The sequence below is a fragment of the Melospiza melodia genome, chromosome 3 (assembly GCF_035770615.1).
Source record: "Melospiza melodia melodia isolate bMelMel2 chromosome 3, bMelMel2.pri, whole genome shotgun sequence".
NCBI lineage: Eukaryota > Metazoa > Chordata > Aves > Passeriformes > Passerellidae > Melospiza > Melospiza melodia.
In genome coordinates, this window is record NC_086196.1 from 49707658 (window position 1) to 49730123 (window position 22466).

The 22466-nt window shown below is 36.1% G+C and overlaps 1 protein-coding gene across 1 annotated transcript in view; it reads right to left on the reverse strand.

Annotated features, from left to right (window-relative positions):
- Positions 1 to 763: 763 nt before the first annotated feature.
- Positions 764 to 22466, reverse strand: part of TTC13 (tetratricopeptide repeat domain 13) — a 39438-nt gene continuing 17735 nt past the window's right edge. Inside the window, exons 9-23 of the mRNA XM_063151671.1 lie at positions 21949 to 22031; positions 20700 to 20841; positions 19302 to 19476; positions 18726 to 18882; positions 18324 to 18454; positions 17888 to 18020; positions 17302 to 17394; positions 13085 to 13168; positions 11569 to 11653; positions 9174 to 9283; positions 7706 to 7841; positions 6947 to 7026; positions 5740 to 5818; positions 4326 to 4405; positions 764 to 914 (exon numbers count right to left, since the gene is read on the reverse strand). Coding sequence (XP_063007741.1) covers positions 791 to 914; positions 4326 to 4405; positions 5740 to 5818; positions 6947 to 7026; positions 7706 to 7841; positions 9174 to 9283; positions 11569 to 11653; positions 13085 to 13168; positions 17302 to 17394; positions 17888 to 18020; positions 18324 to 18454; positions 18726 to 18882; positions 19302 to 19476; positions 20700 to 20841; positions 21949 to 22031 — 1692 coding nt within the window. The 3' untranslated portion in view covers positions 764 to 790. The remainder of the gene's footprint in view (positions 915 to 4325; positions 4406 to 5739; positions 5819 to 6946; positions 7027 to 7705; positions 7842 to 9173; positions 9284 to 11568; positions 11654 to 13084; positions 13169 to 17301; positions 17395 to 17887; positions 18021 to 18323; positions 18455 to 18725; positions 18883 to 19301; positions 19477 to 20699; positions 20842 to 21948; positions 22032 to 22466) is intronic.

Genomic DNA, 22466 nt, shown 5'->3' on the forward strand with positions numbered 1-22466 from the left:
ATAAAGTTTAGAATTCACATTCATTAGTACTAAACAGACAGGTGGTCAAATTTACCTTTATTAAGGTTTGGTTAAGGAAACCTGCCTTTCCAGAATGCTGCCAAGTCTGTCCAACAAAAAACAACTCAAGGAACATTAGCTAGCACTCCCAATATAGTTCAATCCTGTCAATCTGTTAATAACTTTTGCCAACCATCACCAATGGGTACTTGGAAAGGGAGATTGTTGTGTTTCTGACATTTGCTCACCAAGAGCCTAACTCCAAATAAGTAATTGGTTTGGTTTTGTTTCCTAATGATGCATCCCTGAACCTCATTCTTTTAAGCTGACATCTGTTCCTTCACTGGGCTGCACTACATGAAATGCCTGTGTATTCTCCAGTTACTCACACATGGGAGAGCTCTAAGTTTTCTGTGCAGAGGTTTGGAAAAAAACAATGAGAAGTAGTATAGTGTTATTTCCAATGAAGATTACTTTCCTTTCTTTATTAAATAAATTTTCACCTGCAGTCTGTTCAGTTTGTAACTGATCAAGTTTCTTACTGCTCTTCAGTTTGGCCCCTGAATAACTATTTCTGTTAGAGTGTGTCTTAATATGAAAAAGTAGTTGTTCTACTTCTTTTTTCCTCTTTAATATTACTGGTCACAGGAAGATTTCTTTTACTGGTGATAAACAGTCAATTAAGTTTGTTCTATTAAAAAAACCAAAATAAAATCAAACCATTTTGATCATAATTTGTCATTCAAAATAATTTACAAAGCAGTACCTCTTGGCCTTTTATTTGTATAAATTATACAACAACTATAGTTTTTTTTAAACAATGAGATGAGTCTGTATTTAGTACTTCAATCATTGTTCTCAGAGTTGGAAAAGTCTCCGATACCGATGGCAGGCTCTTGTAAGAAGGTGAAATACTGAAAGAGAAAAAAAAAAAAGTTATTTTTTAATGAGTTTTATAATTTACCTGCAAGTTAACACATTAACTTAGTTAACTAAGACTTTTTTCTTATCACCTTCTCCAACAAATTTGGGACCTGTGTCAAGAATTGACTCCGTGCAGGCTTGGAGCAGAGTGGCTGAAAGCTGCTGGGCAGAGAAGGACCTGTGGGTGCTGGCTGACAGCAGCTGAACATGAGCCAGCAGTGGGGCCAGTGGCATCCTGGCCTCTGTCAGCAATGGCATGGCCAGCAGGAGCAGGGCATTGATGGTCCCCCTGTACTCAGCACTGGTGAGGCCATAACCTCAAGTCCTGTGCCCAGTTTTGGACACCTCACTGCAAAAAGGGCACTGAGGTGCTGGAGTGAGTCCAGAGAAGGGCTGGAGCTGGTGAAGGGCCTGCAGCACAAGTCTAAGGAGAAGCAGCTGAAGGAGCTGGGGTTGTTTAGCCTGAAGAAAAGGAGGCTCAGGGATGACCTTATTGCTCTCTACAACCACTCACCAAGGAGGGTGTAGCCACATGGGGTTGGTCTCTTCTCTTAGGTTAACAAGGGACAAGACCAGAGGAAATTATCTCAAGTTGTGCCAGGGAAGGTTTAGATTGGATATTAGGAAATACTTCTTCATGGGAAGGATGAAGACATTGGAATAAGCTGCCCAGGGAAATGGTGCAACCACCATTCCTGGAAGTCATCAAAAGTGTGTGGATGCAGCACTTGGGGACACGGTTTAGTGCTGAACACAGTGCTGCATGAGCAGCTGGACTCAATGATCTTAAAGTTGTTTCCCAACCTTAATGATTCAATGATTCTCAGAATCTGCTGCTCACAAACAGCTCTTGCTTTTCATGACTACTCCATCACCATACAGAATGAAAACAATGTCTACATAGAAGAGCTTTCCAAAGCAGCAGAATTTAAAGAAAAAATGTATTGCTTTAAGTCTTCCAGCCTTATTTACCACATCCACTATTATTTGTCTACCACAAACAAATAAGCCCCTCAGGCTAATTACCTTCATATTACTACATCAAGTCCTTTGGGCTGTAGTTCTTCAGATTTCTTTTTTTCTTTTTCCTCAAAGGCAACTTTAGCATTTTCTCCACTCTGGCACATTTCCTCACCTATTATATATACACCTCTAATTTGACCCAGCAATTTCCTAGGTTCTACTATACTACAAAATGGTATTGGTTAAAAATAAATTGTTTTGGCAAGGTTATTTTTAACACAAATTACTTCCCTGATCTGGTTTGACATGGATTCCCATAAGTTTCAACAGTACAGCTGAGGGAGTCAGAACCACATGGGTAGCACCAAAATGTCTTAAGCTGACTTTACTCCCAAGAAGGAAGTAAGATATGTCTTTAGAAAAAACCAAACAAAACCCACAAAACCAAAACCAGCATGAACAGAGGATTAATAAAGAAGAGTATATAACTGAGAGAATTACAGAAAAAAATTGTGGGAACCACAAATAATTTCATATTTCCAAGACAAGTATGTCTCAATATTTGTGCAGGCTACTTCTAATAAAATCCACAACTTGCTACACCTGTAGTTTAGAAATGTCCCTCCTTAATGAATACTGAATTTTACTCATTCACAAGTAGATTTTTATCCTGAGTTTGACAAAGATGTCCTTGAATCTTATTAAACTTCTTCCTTTAGGAAGGGATTTTCTAGTGAAAAGGGACAGTCTAGTGAAATTTACCAGGCTCAGGACCCCTGATCATAAAGTTAAGTAACACACATCAGTGTGAGATGTTTGGCACTAAGAGCAGCTGCAGAGTTCTATAGACTCTAGGATGTTGGACCAGACCTCAGTAGGTATGGGATCTAAGATCCTGTTCAAAGCAAGGTAAACTGAGAAAGCAAATCAAGGTGTCAGGGCTTTATCCTGCCAAGTCTAGAAAATCTCCAAGGGTGGAGACTGCACAGCCTCTTTGGGCAGTCTGCTGATGAAAAGATTAGGCCAAGTCTAAATGTTGTTTCAGCTCATGCACATGGCTTTTTGTCTTCTCACCAAACACTCACAGGTCGTGCAGAGCTGCTCTTAGATCAAAGCCTGATCTCCCTGAGGCTGAACAAGCCCAGCTCTCTCCTGTTAAGGCATGTGCTCCAGACCATTGGCCATAGTGGTGGCTCTACACCGAATTTGTTCTGGTTTATTATGGTCTCTACTGCAGCTGAATGTAGTATTTTAGGTGTGGTCCAAAGTGCTGAGTACCTCCTAAATTTGGTTATCCAAACATCATCTTAATCCATCTAGTTGTCCTTTTGTCCAGACTATAATATGCTATCTTGATATGAGAGTACTGTGGGACCCTTGCTGAAGTAAATAAAAATAAACAATGTTGATTGTTCTCATCATCCCCAAAAGTCAGTTTTTACCACAGAGAACCATCACTGGGTCACAGAATGTTTGGTAAGCCCACATGGATTGTTTTCTGTGACTTCTTCCTCCATATCAACTGAAATGCTTTCCTAGAGGACTCACTTCATGGCTTCCCCAGGGATCAAAATGAGGCTGACCAGCCTACAGTTTCTCTGGGTTTCCTTTTGGCTTTCTTGAAGAGGAACTCAAGATTTCCTTTCCTGCAGTAACCAAGAATGTCCCCTGATGTGCACCATATTTCCAAGATTATAGATGGCCCTGTAAGGACCTTGGCCAATTCTCTCAGAACCCTTTAAGTGTCTTGACCCTGACTTGAAGCATACTAGAACTGGTGTTGTGTCTGGCCTGATTTTTAGATTTTGTACAGGGAATAACAACTAGGGGACCAATTAAATACACTCAAATCATAATATTAATTCCTTGTCAATCTATGCAGTATTAAATTATAAATTCATATGAAAATCAAAAATTTGAAGCATTCCACAAAAGTCATGCACCTATACCAAGTAACGTAATTCTCCGTATTTAAAATGTCTACCTACTTTGAAAACACTTAATCTCCAAATCAAAACAGAACTAAAGGATAAGCAAATTACTTTGGATATACAGTTTGAAGAGACCCATAGGAATTTTAAAAAAGGGTCAAAAAATTCCCCTTGCTTTGTTCACTCATTGCCAGTGATAATCCATAATATAAAAAGACAAATATAACCCACTGGATAAAATTAAGAAAACATTAACCCAACCAACTTCCTCAGAGAGTTTACTCACATAACTGGATGTCTAGACTATTAACTACTCTGTTAGACTAGAAATACACTAATGTATCTGTAAATGCAAATCTCATCAATTCCTAAACAGTGTTAAAATATACACTGAATCCTTTACTAAACTCATAATTTCTAAGTAACGTTTCTTAGTATAGCTTTGAATTTTACATATAGTCTTTCATATTTTATTTCCCCATTCCCCATCTGAACAAAAGTATTTACCTTTTTAGATTCATCCAGCTCCTTGCTATTTTGGTAAACGCTTCAGACCCTGGTGCTGTCATGGCTTCAAAATCAACCAGCTGAAAATTCAAGAAAACAAAAGAAATATTAAGAAATTACAGAATTTTTAAGTTCTCTAACTTCAGGAAAGGCTTTGAGGGCTTTGCTACCTATATTCTTGGTAAGACAGGAGTAAGCTTACCAACCAGTCTGTGCCCTCACTACTTTGTCTCTCACAATCTGTTTGAAGCATTCAAGCCAGACACTAAAATCCTCTGTGGGTTTGCACACCCCAAAACAACCAATACTGGGAGCTACACTGGCCATGTCATGAAAGGTTTTCTAAAAAACAAGTTTATTTGTATTCAGGCACACTGTTTGAGGAAAAACCCTCAAACGTAAAGATGTCTCCAGTGATCCTGTAAGTCAGAAATCCTGCTTAGTAGTAATCCTGAAACTCAGTTTGCCTGCATAAAAATCAGTCAGCAAAATACTACTCTATCAAGTTCTAAGAAAATACTTAAAAACCCCACAGAAGTGTTTTACCTTCACTTGAACTCCCACAGAATGGGGAAGATACCAGCTTAATGATGTACTGAAAAGAAGTTTTTTTGCTGCTAAGCAAATGCTGTTTGCTCTTAAAAGTTCACTGCACTCAAAGGAGTACATTGTTTTCAAGGCTTTCTAGAACAAAAGAGAAAATTATCCTTTCTTCAGTTATCCATGCAGGGTATTTTCTTCAACAACTTAGATTCTTATTGGAATTTTACTGATTCTTTTGACAATACATTAAGGAGACAGAGGCATTCTCACTCCTGTCATGCTGAAAAGGGAATACAGCTAACAACCTCAAAGTGCTGAAAAAAAGGAAATCCTTTATTAAACAAGGTGGCATAATACTCAAACAGAGTCACTTAAAAACCAGGACTTAGTTTGACTTCAGCAGAATACAGAGGGGAAGGAGAAATCAGAGAAGTTGCAAATCCACTTCTACTAACCAAGCCCTAAAGCTCTACAATACACTGAGAGTACAGGCAGAAAATTACTGCTGTGCATCAGAAGAATCACTAATTCTGCCCCAGTATTCTCAGAACCCTTAAAGCAAGCTGAAAAGAGCAGCTCAGCACACTGGAAATGCTTCAGTAACAGATTTGTAATTCCTTTTGGACCAAACTGCTACAATTTGACTAATCCACATTACTGCACATGCCATCTCCAAATTCACCAGCTGTCAGAACAGCAATGGAATTTTCAATACTCTCTCAGGCTGCAAGACATCATGGCATGCACACGACCCATCTCCAGCAAATAAGCATGCAACTTCTGTTCATTCTTCCAGCTCTTTCCCCACATTTACAAGTATTATCTCCTCCATCAAAACTGAGCTAATGCACTTTGATATTTTGATACTTGCCTTTCCTTTAGGGATTTTTCCTGATACTTCTTTTCCACTTGCCATTAGTGCTCCCATGATCACTGAATAGGCTATCACACTAAAAAAATAAAATTAAAAGCAACAAATGGAGTAAAGTCTTTCCATAATGCTATTTTAGACTACAAAAGAAATGGAGCATAGTATTGTTTCATAGAAGGCTAGTAAAGATTACTGTGCCAGTTATTTTAGAAGGAAAAAAACAAGCATAAAACACTTAAAAAGTTAAATCCTTGTAATTATCCAACATCACTAGAATGAAAGTTAGGAACCTATGGAGTTTTACTACTGTTTCTACATTAGTCAGAACCATATTTTTAGACTTTGGAGCTCTTAAGACTCTACAGGGCTAAAAACAAAGCAGACTCCTGTTCCCAAGAAGATCAGCTGTAGCCCAGAAGAGTTTATTAACTCTACTCCAATAGAGCTAGAGGCACTGTAAAGCTATTCAGTTATTTCATTTTTAACTTAATTTTTTGAACTGTGAATCTCAGACAGAATGTCCCCTAATTTTTACAATCAATAAGATAAATGCAAAATCTGATTATAAAATCCCAAAATCTCAGGTTTTTTCTTCATACTGAACTGTATCTAGAAGTAAGATTAAAGATGTTAAGTGCTTTGTAGAACAGAACAGAGATTCAGAATAGTCTTACATGTAAGCAGGTTTGCATTAAACTAGAATTCCAGTTGAAGAGTTCTGTGATATATGCAACTTTATCCTACAGTTTCATCTGGTGACCTTAACAGTTGCAACAATTTACTAACATAATATTTTAATGTATACTTCATTGAAGTAAGTTATGCCAAAGTATATCTCATTTTAAGTACACATTTTAGAAAAACTTCCTAAGTGAAATTACAGTGGTGTAACACAATATGGATTAGAAAACCAAGCATTAAAATTTAAAAATAACACTTCTCAATGTGTGAGCTGAGACTACTCATCATTTTAAATATACATGCAGCTATGAATAGTTACCATTAGCAATTACAAACTAGCATTTAGAACAGTACCAAGTCAGTTCCCATTGTCACAGCAGCACAAAAGGAAAAGCTGTGCAGGGCACACAGCTCTATTAAAAATAATATTAATATTAAAATTTAAAAATTCATTAAGATACTGCAAGGCATGGACATTGTACAGCAGGCAACAAAGGTAACAGAGGTGATGAATACCAACACTAACCTAGATCCTCTTGAAAGTGGCATTAAATTATAGAAGTAATAAACTAGTGACAGGATCAAGTTGCAAACAGCATCTACTTCCTAAGAGAAGAAAAAAGCGTGAATTAAAGATAATTTAATAGCTGGCTAATACCTTACAAAGGTATAGATCGCAAAGTCATACATTACCACAAGTATTTTTAAGAACCATTTTAAGAACCATTTCCCAATGTGAAAATGTCAAATAATGAAACTGAAGTCTGATTAACAGAAGTTTGAACAAACTACCTTGTTGTATCTCTAACATTTAGGTGAAACACAGTTCATCTATACACATATTAAAGGATGAAAAAGAAAAAGCTCAAATGTAGTCAGACTGTCCTAGCAAATCAAATCAACACAAACCCAATTCAAGAGCTTCTCACAAATTTGTGTTAGTCATCTTATATGTAACCACTGTGAGCCAAACCCTAAACAGCACTTACAGGGATGATGGCAAAGGTGAACACAGGCCCACGAGAAAAATAAGAAACAACCAGAACACACTGCAATACTGAGACCTTGCCTGGACACTCTTTAGTACTGCAGGCAAAGCCCAGAAAATTTTAAAACGACAGACAGAATGATAGCAACTTCTTATGGTACTTGTCATAACTGGGTTTAAGTAACTTTATTACCTATGAACTCTGTCAAAAACTGTTACAACTGGGACTATTAAACAGAGAGTATAAAAACATAAAAGGCTTTTTTAAGGAATTAATAATTGCTTGAACAGCCTTACCCCCAGCTCTGCAGACAGAATTAGAATTTTTCCTTTAGCTGTTAGATCCTTATATAGTGCATCTATTTCTGCATGATACAGCTGTGTTCTCTCTTCTGTTGTCTGAGTTTCTACTGAAAATAGTATGTTCCCCACTCTGTTAAGCAAATGAAAAAGAAAAGGAGGTAAGACATTTTTTGAACAGAACTTGATGCATATGTAGGGCAAATTACAAATCTACTACAGTTACACATCACCTTTTCCCCATCATCTTCCTTAAGCATGTGCATTACTTCCCATTCAATTAAAAATCCCCAAAAATCGCTGAATTAAAAATGCTACATCAATCCTAACTTTTAAAGAATGCATAAAGACTGCCACCTAATCACAGATGAAGTATTTACATTGAAGAACACCTGACAAGCATTAGTGTTCCACTTAAATTGTGGGTAAAAAAAAAGAAATATGAAATTTTAAAATATCTTCATGGAGTCTGGATTTTTGTATAGAATGCTGAATGTAGTTTTCTTCATTTCTAAGAGGATTGTTTTGGTATAAGGCAGTTACCAACTATGGATCAAAACAGACTGAATGACACTGAACAAAGTTTGTCTGGAACAAAGTTAGGCTATTTACTGACACCAAAAAGTTTCCCTCAAAATAGTGAGACCATATATTTAATGCCCTTTCATCATACATAAGCCTGTGATTTAGAATGTAAAATAAAAAAACAAGAGATACATTAATATTTAGTAGGGAAGTTTGGATTCCATGCCACTCATTGAAAGCACACAAATTCTGGGAAAAATCCCAATGCATAGAATTTTAACTTTTTTAAATTAAAGTTTTAATTTAATAGTTTGACAGTGTTTCTGAGCTTCAATTTGCTCACTTTAAGAAAGACAAGGAATCAGAATCAATAAAGTGAGACATTTACTATCTCATCCAGAGAGTGACCCAAAGCCTCCTATTGTATTGTCAGACATTCAGGTACTATTTAAATTTTCACTTGCAGATAGAAGGTCTGCAAGCATCTCAAACACAAAAAAAGTCAAAATCTCAAATAGAAGACCGTGTCTTCTATTCTAAGATCACAGAAATTTCCCTTCCATTCAGGACTTCTCAGTAAACACAAAAGACAAGGTCTCACAACAAGAAATGCATTTTGATATGTATAAAGACTGAGGTAGTTGATATTTTTCTCCTTTAGGCATTTTATAGTCTAAGCTGAAAAACAAGGTCTCTTATCACTTCTGTGCTCTATGTTTGAGAATCAACTCAGTTCCACCAGTGTTATCCAAATTCCCTTTTTGTTGAAAACACAACAGGAATCAAGCCCTCAAATGAATAAACTTTAGTTATTTACAAAAATGCCACTAGTGAAAAACAAAACCCACTTTATGTGAACAGAAATGGCATTTCAGACAATTAATTGCTAATAGTTCATCACTGCTTAATGTACCCTAACCCTTGAAAACAGTGAACATACTTATCTCCCGTTATTGTAATTGTGAATCCATCATATTCTTTCCCTTGATCCTTCAGGCTGGGGACTTTTGTGTTCACAGTGAACCCATCTCTGGTTTTACTGTTAAACTGCTTTCAAAAGAAAAAAAAGTAATATTAGAGGTAGCAGAGGCTGCCTACCTATTGCTTTGAAGCACATGAAATACAGGGAGCAGAAATGAATGTGGACAGCTTACAGAACAGAACAAAGTTACTGTCAGTGACATTATTTCATTCATCCTGTATTTCCTTCTGAATGGAAACCATAAATTCTGAATGAGACACAGTGGCATTTAACTTTATAACTAAATAGTGAATAAAATGTGCTGTTTATGAAAAGCCAATGTACAAAGCAGTTCAAGTTGTACAGATTTGTCCCCAAGTTGCACACGGATGGTGACCTTTTGGTGCAACCATGTAAATGGAAAAGCAGGAATTTGAGACCCCATTTTATGTTTACACTAAGAAGTGGTTGCATTAGTCCAAGTGTGAATTCCAGAATAAAACTCAAAGCAACAGTTTCTTAACTGTGATCCAGTTTCAAGTGATGTTTATTCTCATCAGAAGGAAAATATCTCTAGGTTTAAGAACTTTACAAAGCTACATTATGTAAGAGTAACACTGTAGCCATAGAGTTGTATAAAACCAGGCAGAACTGCATTTAAGTAAAGCCAAAATCCCAGCTTTCCACATAGAGCATTTGCCAGCTACCCAAATAACCAAATTACATCACTATCAGAAAGACATTCATTTTATACAGGCACTAATGAAACTAGTATGCACTAGTGTTTACTCATGCAGCCATTTACATTAACCCAAACCTGTGTTCCAGGGTGTTTTGTTTCAAGAGAATCTGCATTTATTTTAATGGAACAAAAAGTCTCTAATGAGACAGCATTCCACTTTGATACAGTCTGGAATGGGATGCAGGAGACTCAAACCAGACCAAAATGTACAGGTATGGAGACTTCTGCCAGCTGAGACATTTACTTTGAAATAATTATACAGTCCACTGTGTTTATATATTTTCATCACTTTCTTGGAGTAACCTGTATTTTTAAAATCCACTGGTAGCATTTTTTCTAGCCTACAATTCAAAAGTAACAAGATTAGATGCCCTACAGGGTCCTACTTGCACATGTGAGTGTCAGGAGGGAACACTTAGCTGCCCACCCCAGCATCTACTACCTCTTCAGGGAAAGCTTTTGTTAAGGTTCAGTTTGTATCCACTTGGCTTCATGTTTCAAAGCCAAGAACAAGACAGTAATATAAAAAGGGGCTCTGAAATTGGGGTGTCTTCAAAGAACATATATTCACAACACATTTTAAAACCCAGAGAAAAATGTAATGCTTAAACCACGTAGCTCCTGCAAAGATAATTGCAGTGCATGAGTGAGCACTAGTATCAAGAACTCATCCAAACCCAGACAGTCTGTCAGGAGTAGCAGCAAGGCAGCTTCAGAGACTTCTGCTCTATGGCAACCCAGCTGCTTTGCTTAGATACAAAATTCCAGTGTGGACACACAAGATAAGAAAGAATTTGTCTCTATTTAGCATAATGGTTTCTTCCCAAATTTTATTCTGCTCTGATTAAAATCCTGTACAATCCTTTAAAAAGACATACCTTGTAATTTTGTTTCCCCAACCCCAAATACTTACACACTCCTCACCCCCAGATTAATTTGGAGGTGGGGGGGGGGGAAAGGGGGAACAACTTTTACTTAAATCCAGCTCAAGACTTACTACTCAAGTTAAGATAGGAGTATAAATAATTTTGCAGGTCATATATCCAAAGCCTTTCTACAAATACCACCAGCAGGAGGAGTAAAACCTGCAGGTTTCCCACTCTTTTTTTTGGCAAGTCTTCCTAAGCTCAAAAATATTATCCAGGATTTCATTTTAGCTGTCAGTCACAAAGAACAACTACTCCCCCACTTCCCCACGCCAACCCCACCACATACTGAGCTGCACCAATGAACCTAAAAGTAAAAAGAGCTTCTATATTCCTAATCTTATATGCACATCAATCAATTTTTCTCCTTCCTATTGTACAGGCACAGAGTGAGGCCACTATGGCAGATCTGACCAAAAACGCTCTTGGGTTGAGAAGGCTGGCTTCCAAGAACTACATTTAACATTCTGGTTTCCCATTATTTTGTTACCAGTCCACAATTAGGCAAAGGATTTCAAATATACATCACCCATTCACACATATCAAAGGGAAGATCCAATCCTATATCCAGATTTGGAGTAACCTGAGCTAGAATTTCCAGTTATTCTTTTCAAGCTTATACAATGGTTTTATTTTGAGGAACTGAATATCTCCCAGGACACATTTCATGATTTTTACCATATATTGAAGTTTTTCTGTAATTTACCTTCATAATGGGGAGAAGATCTTCTACTTTATGTACCTTTTCCAAAGCTTCTCGAACTTCTAGCAGTCCTTTTGGATTATTAGCACTGGAAAAAATTAAATATGAAATACAACAGTTGAACACATGTAGTATTTCTGGAAATACACATACCTTTAATCTAATCAGCCATAGTTAAGTAAGTTGTTGAAAATTAATTATTTATGTTCTGAAAATAAGTTCCCTTATACTTGTCTACATGTTCTCCTATATTTCAAAAAGTAATTTTCTCTTGTATCAGCTCAGCTTATTTTTTTCAGCTACAAACCTCAATTTCAGTATTCAGATTTATCTTATTCTAATCAACTACTCTGTCTTACTCTTGCTGTTGACCACTCTAAAGCATCAAACAGTGTTTGCATGACTGTGTGTGGGCAGGGGGTTCTAGGTAAGGAAAGATGGAAGTAGGAGAGAGTTAAAATTAGAAATATTCTTCACAAAATACGCATCTGGGTAGCCTCAAAGGCAAGTAAATACTTCAGATGCAGGCACAGTGGGATCACGAAGAAACCTGTTGAATTACTGCTCTAATCATTATTAATTACACTGTACCAGATTTTAAGAACATAATTATCTCAGAAATCACACCACAAATTGGTCTGGTTTAAGGTCAAATGCTACTGGGCTTACTGTGAACAAACTTCCTAGCAACAGAGGACAGAGTGCCAGCTACATATTTTCAACAACTATCATAAATTTCTAAAACTTGAACATTTTCAACTGTTACAAGGATTTTCTGCACTTTCATTTTTTGATATTTAAGTAGCACAATGAGATTGAAAAACAGAACTCAGTATTTAATAAAAGTTACCAGGCCAGAGGAAAATTAGAGGGCTTAAAGGTAAAAGAGTTTTTTTGTTTTTTATGTTATCAGAATACTGTACAGTATTCAGGACAGATGGCAACATCAATTTTCATGTTACCTTTAGTCATATTATTTCATTCAAGACTCTACAACTCTCTTCAGATCCAGGGCAGCATCTACCAACCCATCTATGTAACAGATAGTAAAGATTCTCTGCTCTTTTAAAGCTCCTTGTCAAATACCTGTTCAATGAAAATTACCTTCCATATCTTTGTTTCTCTTTTTTTCTCCTCACTTCTTAATAAATTTATATCAACAGTCAGAGTAACTGTACTTGATTCTACCAGGAGGAACCTCAACATCATTAATAAATCATATGCTTAGAAAGAATAGAGATCCTATCATGACAGAACCATGGCTACAAATTCCAAGCAGTTATTACTTTCAAGGTATACTATAATTCACAGGGGTTTTTTCCCTATTAAGTTCCTTTATGTGGCAATGAATACAATTTTCCATTTCCAGCAGGAATTAAAACAATTATATATGCTAAGGAAACCAGAACTTACTAAACTAAGAAAAAAGTCTTTTGGACTTTGTAAAATGAATATTTTGTAAAATTCAGATCACTATAACCAGGAGAACAAAGGAGGGGGCAAAAAAATTGTAATTTACCCATGATAAACAAGGATCCTGTCTTTGATAAAATGAAGAATTTTCTCAAAGTATTCCAGGTACCGCATGTTAATGACCTGTCCCCTACAAAGAAAAGAAAGGGTGTTTTGAAGTCTTGTTTTTCAACCCAACATTTCAGGACACAAATATTACTCAATATTTGACACAATTTTTTTCACAATTGCTCTGTAAATTAAAGGAATGAAGCATGTAGGATTTATCTACATGGTAAATTGCCAATCTCCCATTTTAAATATAGATTACATAGTGAACTTGCTCAAATTCATGTATCATTAGAATTGGTGTTCTCTGATAAACTACATTCCATGCATATTTCTCCATTTTTAGTGTGCCTGACTCCAGCAAATCTTATCTATATATAATAATTATGAATTTGTACAAGATATATTCTTCCCTAGACTCATAGATACAACATAACTAGAAAAGAATTCTCAATTTTCACATCTAGATAACAACATGCTCCAGTTTTCATATTTGGCAATATACATGTTGATCTGCTCTGACTGTCCACATATATGTTTCTTTATTCACCTATGTTCCTTTATATTGAACTATTTTTGCTTTTAATCCCAAGAATTACAAGTAGTAACTGAAAAACAAAAACATTAAATGTGTTGCTTTTTCCCTTGGACTTCTAAGTAAAAAAAAAAATTAAAAATCAATATTAAGATGTGGTAGAAACCTGTTGGGATTACAACCACTCTGAGAGGAAAAATTACATACCATTACTGCATTTGTAGGAGTCCTTCCTCTTCTCCCAGTCTACAAAACAAGATTTTATAAAGCAAGCGTTATCGCTCTCTGAGGAAGCAAAACCACTGTCAATCACAGGAAGCTGTGTGCACCTAGCTTTTTCTTTCCACTTTAGGGGATTTTTGTCAGCTCAAGTCCCTGTCTAATGTCTCACTTGACAGTCTCTCACCTTAGGAGGCCTAGTCTCAGAAAACCAGCAGAATCAGTCCTCAAAAACTGAACAGAATTAGAACACATACACATGTCTGCACATAGGAAAGGGAGGCAGGGAAAGTGGAAGGATGAAGACAAACCTAATATACAGAATTTGCCCTTGTTGTACGTCCCATCCTTTTCCATCTGTATTAAAAAATATCTGTACAACAGGCAGTAGTGTGTCAGTATAAGGAAGTGGGTTCTCCTTTAGTGTCATCTTGGAAAATACATCCAAAGCAGACCTCTCCTCTATAAGGCCATCGAGAAGCTGTTGTACCAAGAAAGAATTTTGGTGGGTGGTCAGAAGTGATTTGTGTTTATTCCCACTCTTTCTTCTTGTTTAGCAAACATTACCACCAAGAATTCAAAAGTTGCAGTGTTCCAGAGTGCCTCTTTTTCCCATAAGAACATTAAGCATATCATTAATGTTTAGCTGATCACAAATCCTTGCTTTGTCTATGAAAACAGCTAAAGCTTTCCAAAACATTTTCTCTACTTTAAATCAAACTTACTAGCTTTCATCATTTAAGCCAAAAAGGAGATAAGCCAAATTCACCCTTATCTATGGACCAACAAAGAGACAGCTGACTGACACTTGCATCTTAAGATCTGAAATCCTATCAAAAATTGTGAAATGCAAGATGTTTCTTATATATCTTTTTAAAAAGGTCCCCAAATTGACACAAAACAAACAAAAAAGGTTTTTATTTCCTGACACACTCCAAACATTTTGCCATTCTGGAAAAGAAAAAAAAAATTAATTTAGCAGACACTGAATCTAATGCCTCCATGACAAGACTCATTTGACAGGAATCACTGCATAATACTGGACTTCCAATGAAAAGAACTTGACTAAAGAAAAAGACAAGTAATCCAAGTATTTTTGCCCACAGAAATTCTTGGTGTGCAATTCAGATGAAATAAAACCTAGAGACAGCTTGAGCTCAGCATGAATAGATCTTTTACAAATGCTGGAAGAACACCCAACTGCTGTTGCTACATTTCTTGTTTGACTGAACAGCTTTTATCTTAATATACATAACAACCATGCAAACTGCTATTTGTCAGCCTAAATCTACTGTTACACCTGGCTGTCCGGTAGCCATGCTGTTTTAGAAAGAATTCAGCCTTAGTCATATGGGTATGAGAATAACTTTCAAACCATAATCTAACTATAAAACAAAGTATATGTTCCTGAAAGACAGTCAAAAGACCATAAAGCCATCTCAGTTACCAATAAAAGGGTATTAGCTCTGTGCCCTATTAGTCTTTTCAATCAGCAGCCATTTTACAAGCTGAATAATGTAAAAATGAAATTATACAAATCTGCATAATTATTTAAGAAGAAATTGTCATTTAGAAATCTGTGAACTAGAAGATGCTTCAAAACTGTGAAAAAACAACTATTAATGTTTAATATGTTCATTTATTTTATCCCTCACATCACATGAAATAATCAGGATGGAGCCAAAAGCAGACACAAATAAGAGAAAGCTGATCAAAGAAAGAGGTTATTACTTAAGGCTGGAGAATGACCAAACTAGACCAGGTTTCCAGAGTCAAAAAGAACGCAATCACCATCCAGTACTAAAGCACAAGAAACTCTTAAGACAGTGGTATTTAGGCTGCTTCAAATCTATCACTTCAAAACAGGCAGCAAACCAGTATTTTTCAGAGAACCACTACTTAGCTATCAAACAAGCACAACCAAAATGCTAATGGGATCCCCAAAACCCAAGGCTGGGCAAAACCAAAAAGGTTAGAATTAGGTTCACTGTGGGCCTACAATTCTGAAGCTTACTTCAGACTTCTATAAAATGACCAAAACAGCTGTGACAGTACATCGTCAGTTTTGCCAGCATTCTCTGATGAAAGGAAAACAAGTACCTTGGTCACCGCAAAACCAGAGTTCCTGACACAGAGATTCTGTACAAGGACATATCTCCACAGATTAAATGTTCAGTATTAGTTTCAGGACGTTAATTATGTGTTGTTACATGAATGCCTTTCTGCCAACACAGGTCACCTAGAAGTTAGGCTTTTACTCTCCTATTTAGAAATAAAACCATGAAGAAACAGGTGAAGTATGGAATGCATCTCTGTCTCCAAGGACAGATGGCTGTGGTTTCTGCTGCACTGTACATACCACAAGAGAGAAATGCAGCAAAGATGGAAACAGCTTGGAGCCCAAATGTAACCCTTGGCTTAGGTGAAGAGAGAAGCCTGAGCACAAGACTGTTTAAAAAGCAGCACATCTTGCAAAGTAAATGATCTGCACTGGAGTTTAATGCAGCATTAACCACTCCAAGTAAAGGAGAGGCTGCTAGGGTCCGTTCCACAGACTGAAAGGAAGAGTGAGGACAAATCCTCATGAGCCTCTGCATATGAACATCAGAACATCACTATTCTTTTCTGCCTGAAATAATTCTTGAGAAGGCTTTGTTTCCCTCATTCTTCTTTTTCAGTACAGCTTCTCAAAGAACAAAGAGATAGACACACATAAAAGCAGAATGACAGATCAAAGATTCAGTATTTCTTAGGAGGGGGTGGATTAAGATGAAACCTGGCTACATATTTACTTACACAAACACACTGCTCCTGTGATTGACAGTGATGTTGCCACATCGAGCCTGTCACACTTGTACCACTTCAAAGGGGGTAGCACTGTCATGACTACAAAGTTTTGCAGCATGGGAGAAGATGGAACGTACAACAGTGGTTGAATCTTTTAAATTTTATCTTTATTTGAAAGTGCAACTGTTACATTTCACAGGTTACTTATTTCATCATTTTTGCTTTACTTTGGCCTGCCTTGAAAACAAGTATGAGAACTGTTTTCCTTCATCATTGTAAATCACTATTAAAACTAATAGAACAGCATTGTTTCAATCTGCCTTTGAGAAGCAGGATTGACAAAAATTCCAACTATGATAAACTTAATAAAATTTTTACACTTAAGGTTACTAGGGAATTAAAAATAGCATGTGAAAATATGTATATTCTGGATCCTTTTTAGACACTGCTACAACTCAGTAACACAACTGCAATTCAGGAAAAAGAGGAAATGTCGTAAGGGAAAACTGTGCACAAATCCCAAATGTTCCATCAGGAATCATAAAATGAATATTAAAGTAAAACAGTAAGCACATACACATTCAACCTTGTAAAATGCTGTTTCACAAAGAGCTGGCAATTCTGGTGCAATCCCTTAGAGTGTGTGGGAATGCTGTTTGGTAAAACTCTCATACCTGATTAAGTTAATGTGATTATTGAAACCTCTGCTAAGGCTGCGGGCAGGCATTTGGTCCAACCAAAGCACAGGCTGGTCAGGGTCAGCTATCCTACAAAGACAAAGGACATCAACACTGGCACACATTTCAATCCATGCAATATTTCTAATAAAGCTTTTTTCACAGACAAAAAAATTTTAGGCATAAACTAGAATTCAGAGATTACAGAAAAGAATTCTTCCCAAAACACAGGTTTTTTTTCTTATAAAAACCATACAACTCAAACATTTGATGTTTCTGGAGTTGAAACTGTTAGTTTTTATTTGCCTTAGCTGCAATGGATCCTATGGTCTCTCATAGCTTTGCTTCAACTGGAAAATGCTATACCTTTTTTCCCCTCCTTTATAGAAGAGAAAAAATTGAGTATTTTCAGAAGTGTACTCCTTTTCTTTTATCAGAACTACACCCATCCTTTTATCAGAACTTTTCTAGTTATAGAGTGGCAGCTAGTGTTCATTTTCTTGTCCACGACTGCAGCCCTTTGGTTACCTGGAGCACTCATCATCATGACAACCAGTCCAGGCTTGCCCTCTGCGACCATTACCTTCTCCACTTGACAGCAATATCAAACATATCTCTCCACTGCATCAGCCTGGTCTTCCCATTCATCCGAACTTTGGAGTTTGCCCAAGTCCGCTGCACAGCCTGCATCACTTCTAGAGTGGCCAATCCCATTGCTGAGGTGAGGCACGAGGACACAGGTACCAACAGCAGAAACAGAAAACCAATTAGAGCCAAATACTCAGTGCTGCACAGACAGGAAACTGAAGTGGGAAAGCAATGTATTTACAGGAATAGAATGGACAACATCAAAAAGTCTGGGAGATCCTGATTTCCAGTGCTCAGCCAGGTCAATCATTATTTTAAAGTTTCTATCTGATTTGAAAGAAACCCAATTTGCAGACAGAAAAGATACAGCATTCAATTATCACACTGACTCCCCTGCCCCCTCTCAAATTTACAGAACATTTTCAGTATACCTCTATGTATCCTTTTATTGGGAAGAAATCCTGGTGTCTCATACTGCATCATGGAACCCAGATGATCAGCTACACATATGAGCTCTTGCACATCAGGCTTATAGCTTTCGAAATTCTGAAATAACACATCTCTTACAGGGGAGAAAAACATGCATCAGACATAGCTTGGTTATAAAAGTCCTGAAAGCATTTGGCAAACAAATCTATGTTTTACAAATCAATACCATTTGTGTGAGAAACATTTTAAAGGACAAAGAACACTCATTCCTCCTCCAGCCCACTGAACATACATAGTATGTTGCAGTTACATGCAATATCTCAAATTAATTCAGTCTTACTGAATTCAATGGCAGATCCCCCCCCCCGCCATTTAAAATAAGTTTTAAAAATAAAAATTCTCACTTTATATGTGGCTGTAACCCTGGCTGTTCTTCATAATTTTCTATAAGAAAAGGAAGATTTTTGGCCCAGTGATCCTTGAAATTTCCAGGAAGATCTGTATCAGTATTATACTCTGTAAGAGGGGTATCCAAATGTGCATGCAAATACCTAGAATACTCTGAAGGAAAGAAATAAAATTAATACTGTTTGCATAATCAGTTTACTTATGCCATTACACAAAAACAGTAACCAGGTTATATGCTTGGCAGTTAAACAACATGACTTAAATAGTCATTATTTTTAGACAGTATCATTTTTCTATTAGCCAATTTCCAAGATAAAAATAAGTACTTTCCAACCAAGTATCCCAACAGTCTACATTTATATAAAAATGTATATTCCATTTTTGGATCTAGTTTTTACATGTATGAACAATACGAATCAGTGTCTCTTTTTCTTAACATCCATAGTCAACAGTGCTCATGAGAATGCACACTGTTTTCTCTAGAATGACCATAATTACAAGCAAGCTTACACTTTTAGGGTCCTTGAAGCATTTAAGAAAATTTTTTACAAACCCAAATAATTCCAACTTACCTCGGAGATATTTCACTTTCAGATATTCTGGACTGGCCTTCTGTCCTGGTAGAGGATCATTTAACATAACTTTGGTCTGAGCTTTTATGCCTTCATAAAACTGTCCCATTGCAACATGGCTGAGACCCTTCATGTACTGGCACACCTCGTTGTATGGTTCTAGCTGAAGACATCTCTAGGAGATTAAAGGAACAAAGCACCCATAAATCAAGAGACAGAAAGACCATCTTCAAATAATCCAACCTGTCTGGCCACAAGACATGTGAAAAGACTTATTGATTATTAAGATCCACTTCCATCATCATTTTCTTTCAAATGCTGCTGAGCACTTAAATTGCTAGCAAATTTAAGAAAAAATATTTTCAGCTTTATAAAAGGGGAAAAAATCTGAAACCCCACACCTTGTCAATGCAAATATGTCTTTGCATACTTTGCTCTAACAATATTAGCTCAATGTTAGCTGGGTGAAATTAGGCAAAATATACTGACAATATTGCAAATTATTTTGGGTTAAGTATATAGATATACATCTCTTCTGTCATTTCCCCCATTCATCTCTTCACTACTTCATGCATTAGTACACTTCTATGTTAGTCAGCTATTTACTGTATGTTAAACACACAGCAAATTCCTGTTTATGATTCAGAAATGAATGCTCCAATTCTTCTAGTAATTACATGTTTTTAGAAGAGCATCTCCATCTCAGAAGTTGAAGTACCTTTTCAATTACATCACTATCTACAAATTGGGTTATAGAAGGTGAATATGTAATAATGCACATAAAGTGTTCTCCCTGGGATAAGCACAGACTCATTTGGAAAGGGATCTTATTTCATTCCTTGTTTTAAGAATATGGGCGTACAAATAACATCTGCCTTTTTTTGTTCTGTCTCCAAAATAAGGCAATTATTTAATGCCAGTAGAGATAGGCAAGATTTTGGCAATATGAAAATTTCTGCAAGCACAATGAACCACAACATATGCTGAATTTTTCAGAATAGAAAAATTAGATAAACACTGTAAATGATTTTCAGCTGAAAATTACAGACTAGTATATTTTACCTTTTATGCGATATGAAAAAACTAAGTTTCAAGTCAAAGTATCAGCAAGAACACAATTACCAGTTTAAAAAGAAAAATAAAATATTTCAGTTAGCGTTTGGCTTTACAAACACAGAAAACAGTTAAAGAAGCCACTTTAGTTTTACCAAAATTACATTCTTAATTACAAACTGTTAAGTTTTATCTTTTAAGACAGATTCAGAAAAGAATACTTCTAGTTCAAATGCACACACACTCAGAATGAAAAACTTTTAAATTTTCCCGTTTTATTGCACTTGTTGCATACAAGACCTTGTTAAAACATGTAAATTTTGTGTTTACTTAGGGCCTGCTTACCTTAAAATTCTTTAGTGCTTCATCTAAGCTACCATGATGATAAAGCATCATTCCCTTGAGCTGTAATGTCTGAACATGATTTTGATTCAGCAGTAATGCCTTCTGGAAGCTCTCTGTAGCAGCATCAAAGTTGCCAAGCTCTCTAGGTGATTCCAGAAGACAGAAAGTGAAAAATACAGAAGGCAACAGTGACAAAAAAAAAAATTGTTAAAGGTGATTTTAACGTGTCCAAAGGGGATATCATTGAAGAGAAACAAAGTACTAAAGCAAAATTTCTTTAACAAAAGCAGAAATTTTGCAACCATTCTCCTGTGCCAATGAAAGAACAGCTGCACAGTTTGTTACTTCCAGAAATATGTACTCTGATATACAACCCCACAAGAGCACAGATCTTCAAAATCCTCAGCAGACACTAAAACTATAAAAACACATACCTAAGGTATTTCTTCAGAAACTAAAAAAAGTAAATAAAACTTCCTCACAAAGCATTCTTGGAAAAAATTATCTTTGAGAGGACTTTTTAACTTTTAAAATACAGAAATGTTATTAAAAATTTACCAAGTACTTAAATGTTGAGTAAGAAGAAAGCATATGGTGTTTGAAAACGGAAACTAACTAAAAATTTACTGACTGGAATTACTCCATGTGTAGGACAGCTGTACATATCAGCTGACAGTAAAAACAGTCACAGAGAAACTGTCGTGAGAAAATTAAAATAGAAATAGTATACAATTTAGTTTATCATAGTTTTTTAGTTCAGTAATTCAAAAAAGAGCAAGTCAAGAAAAACAAACAAGATTTACTAGTTTTAAATACATTTGCCAAGAAGAATTTTTAGCAGAATAGTGATTAACCACAGCTCTTTACTTTCAAATAAATGCATGAACACCAAAGCCACTACATTTGAAGCAGGATTTAATCAGCTATAGCTCATGTTGTATTAACCCTTTCTATCATTTTTAAATCATTTAGCATACTTAAAACACATCTTACTGAAAACTGCCATTTAGCTAACCATTGTGTCTGGGAGACTCAAAGAGCTCCCAGGGACTAAATTAAAAATACAAAGCAAACATAGAAATTATTTATATTGAACATATCCTGACATAGTCATACCAACTGCTGGAGCTACCAAATATCACATTTGGTTCTGCACAACTTTGTAGTAAATGTGTAAAACTTAGAGTGCATTTTAAAGAACACAACCAGATGAAAAAATGACTTTACAACTACTTCAGAATATGAGTACCTGTAGGCTTGTCCAAGACTTTTATATGCATCTATGAAGTCTGCTTTCTGCTTCAGAGCTTCTTTGAAAGATTCAATGGCTTCCTACAGAAAGGAATCAACAGAAAAATCTGTAACTTACTACATTCATTAAGTTTCAGCATCCTCAGTAGTTATTAGCTATGGAATTTATGGTTATATATCACAAGCTTTGGAAGGAACAAAGAGGCATGAATTTATTACAAAATCTATAGAGTAAAAATTATTACATAATAAATGAAATACCAAAACATCCTTTACAGTACTGACAGATTTAGCTGAAATTCCTTTGTCTAATATGCAGTGGGAATGAGCAATTCTTTTAGCATTTTAATAGAGTTTAGAGATGAAATCCCTTCAGAGTTGCTTTCAAAGCACAGTCTGCTCCCAAAAGCAAAGCAGTCTCTCCTTACAGTCTTCTTTCTTCATTCATAATACACCTCTTAAGTTTTGGAGGCCAAAAGACTCCTTCAAATCTGCACTCTGCCTTTAATTGTCTTA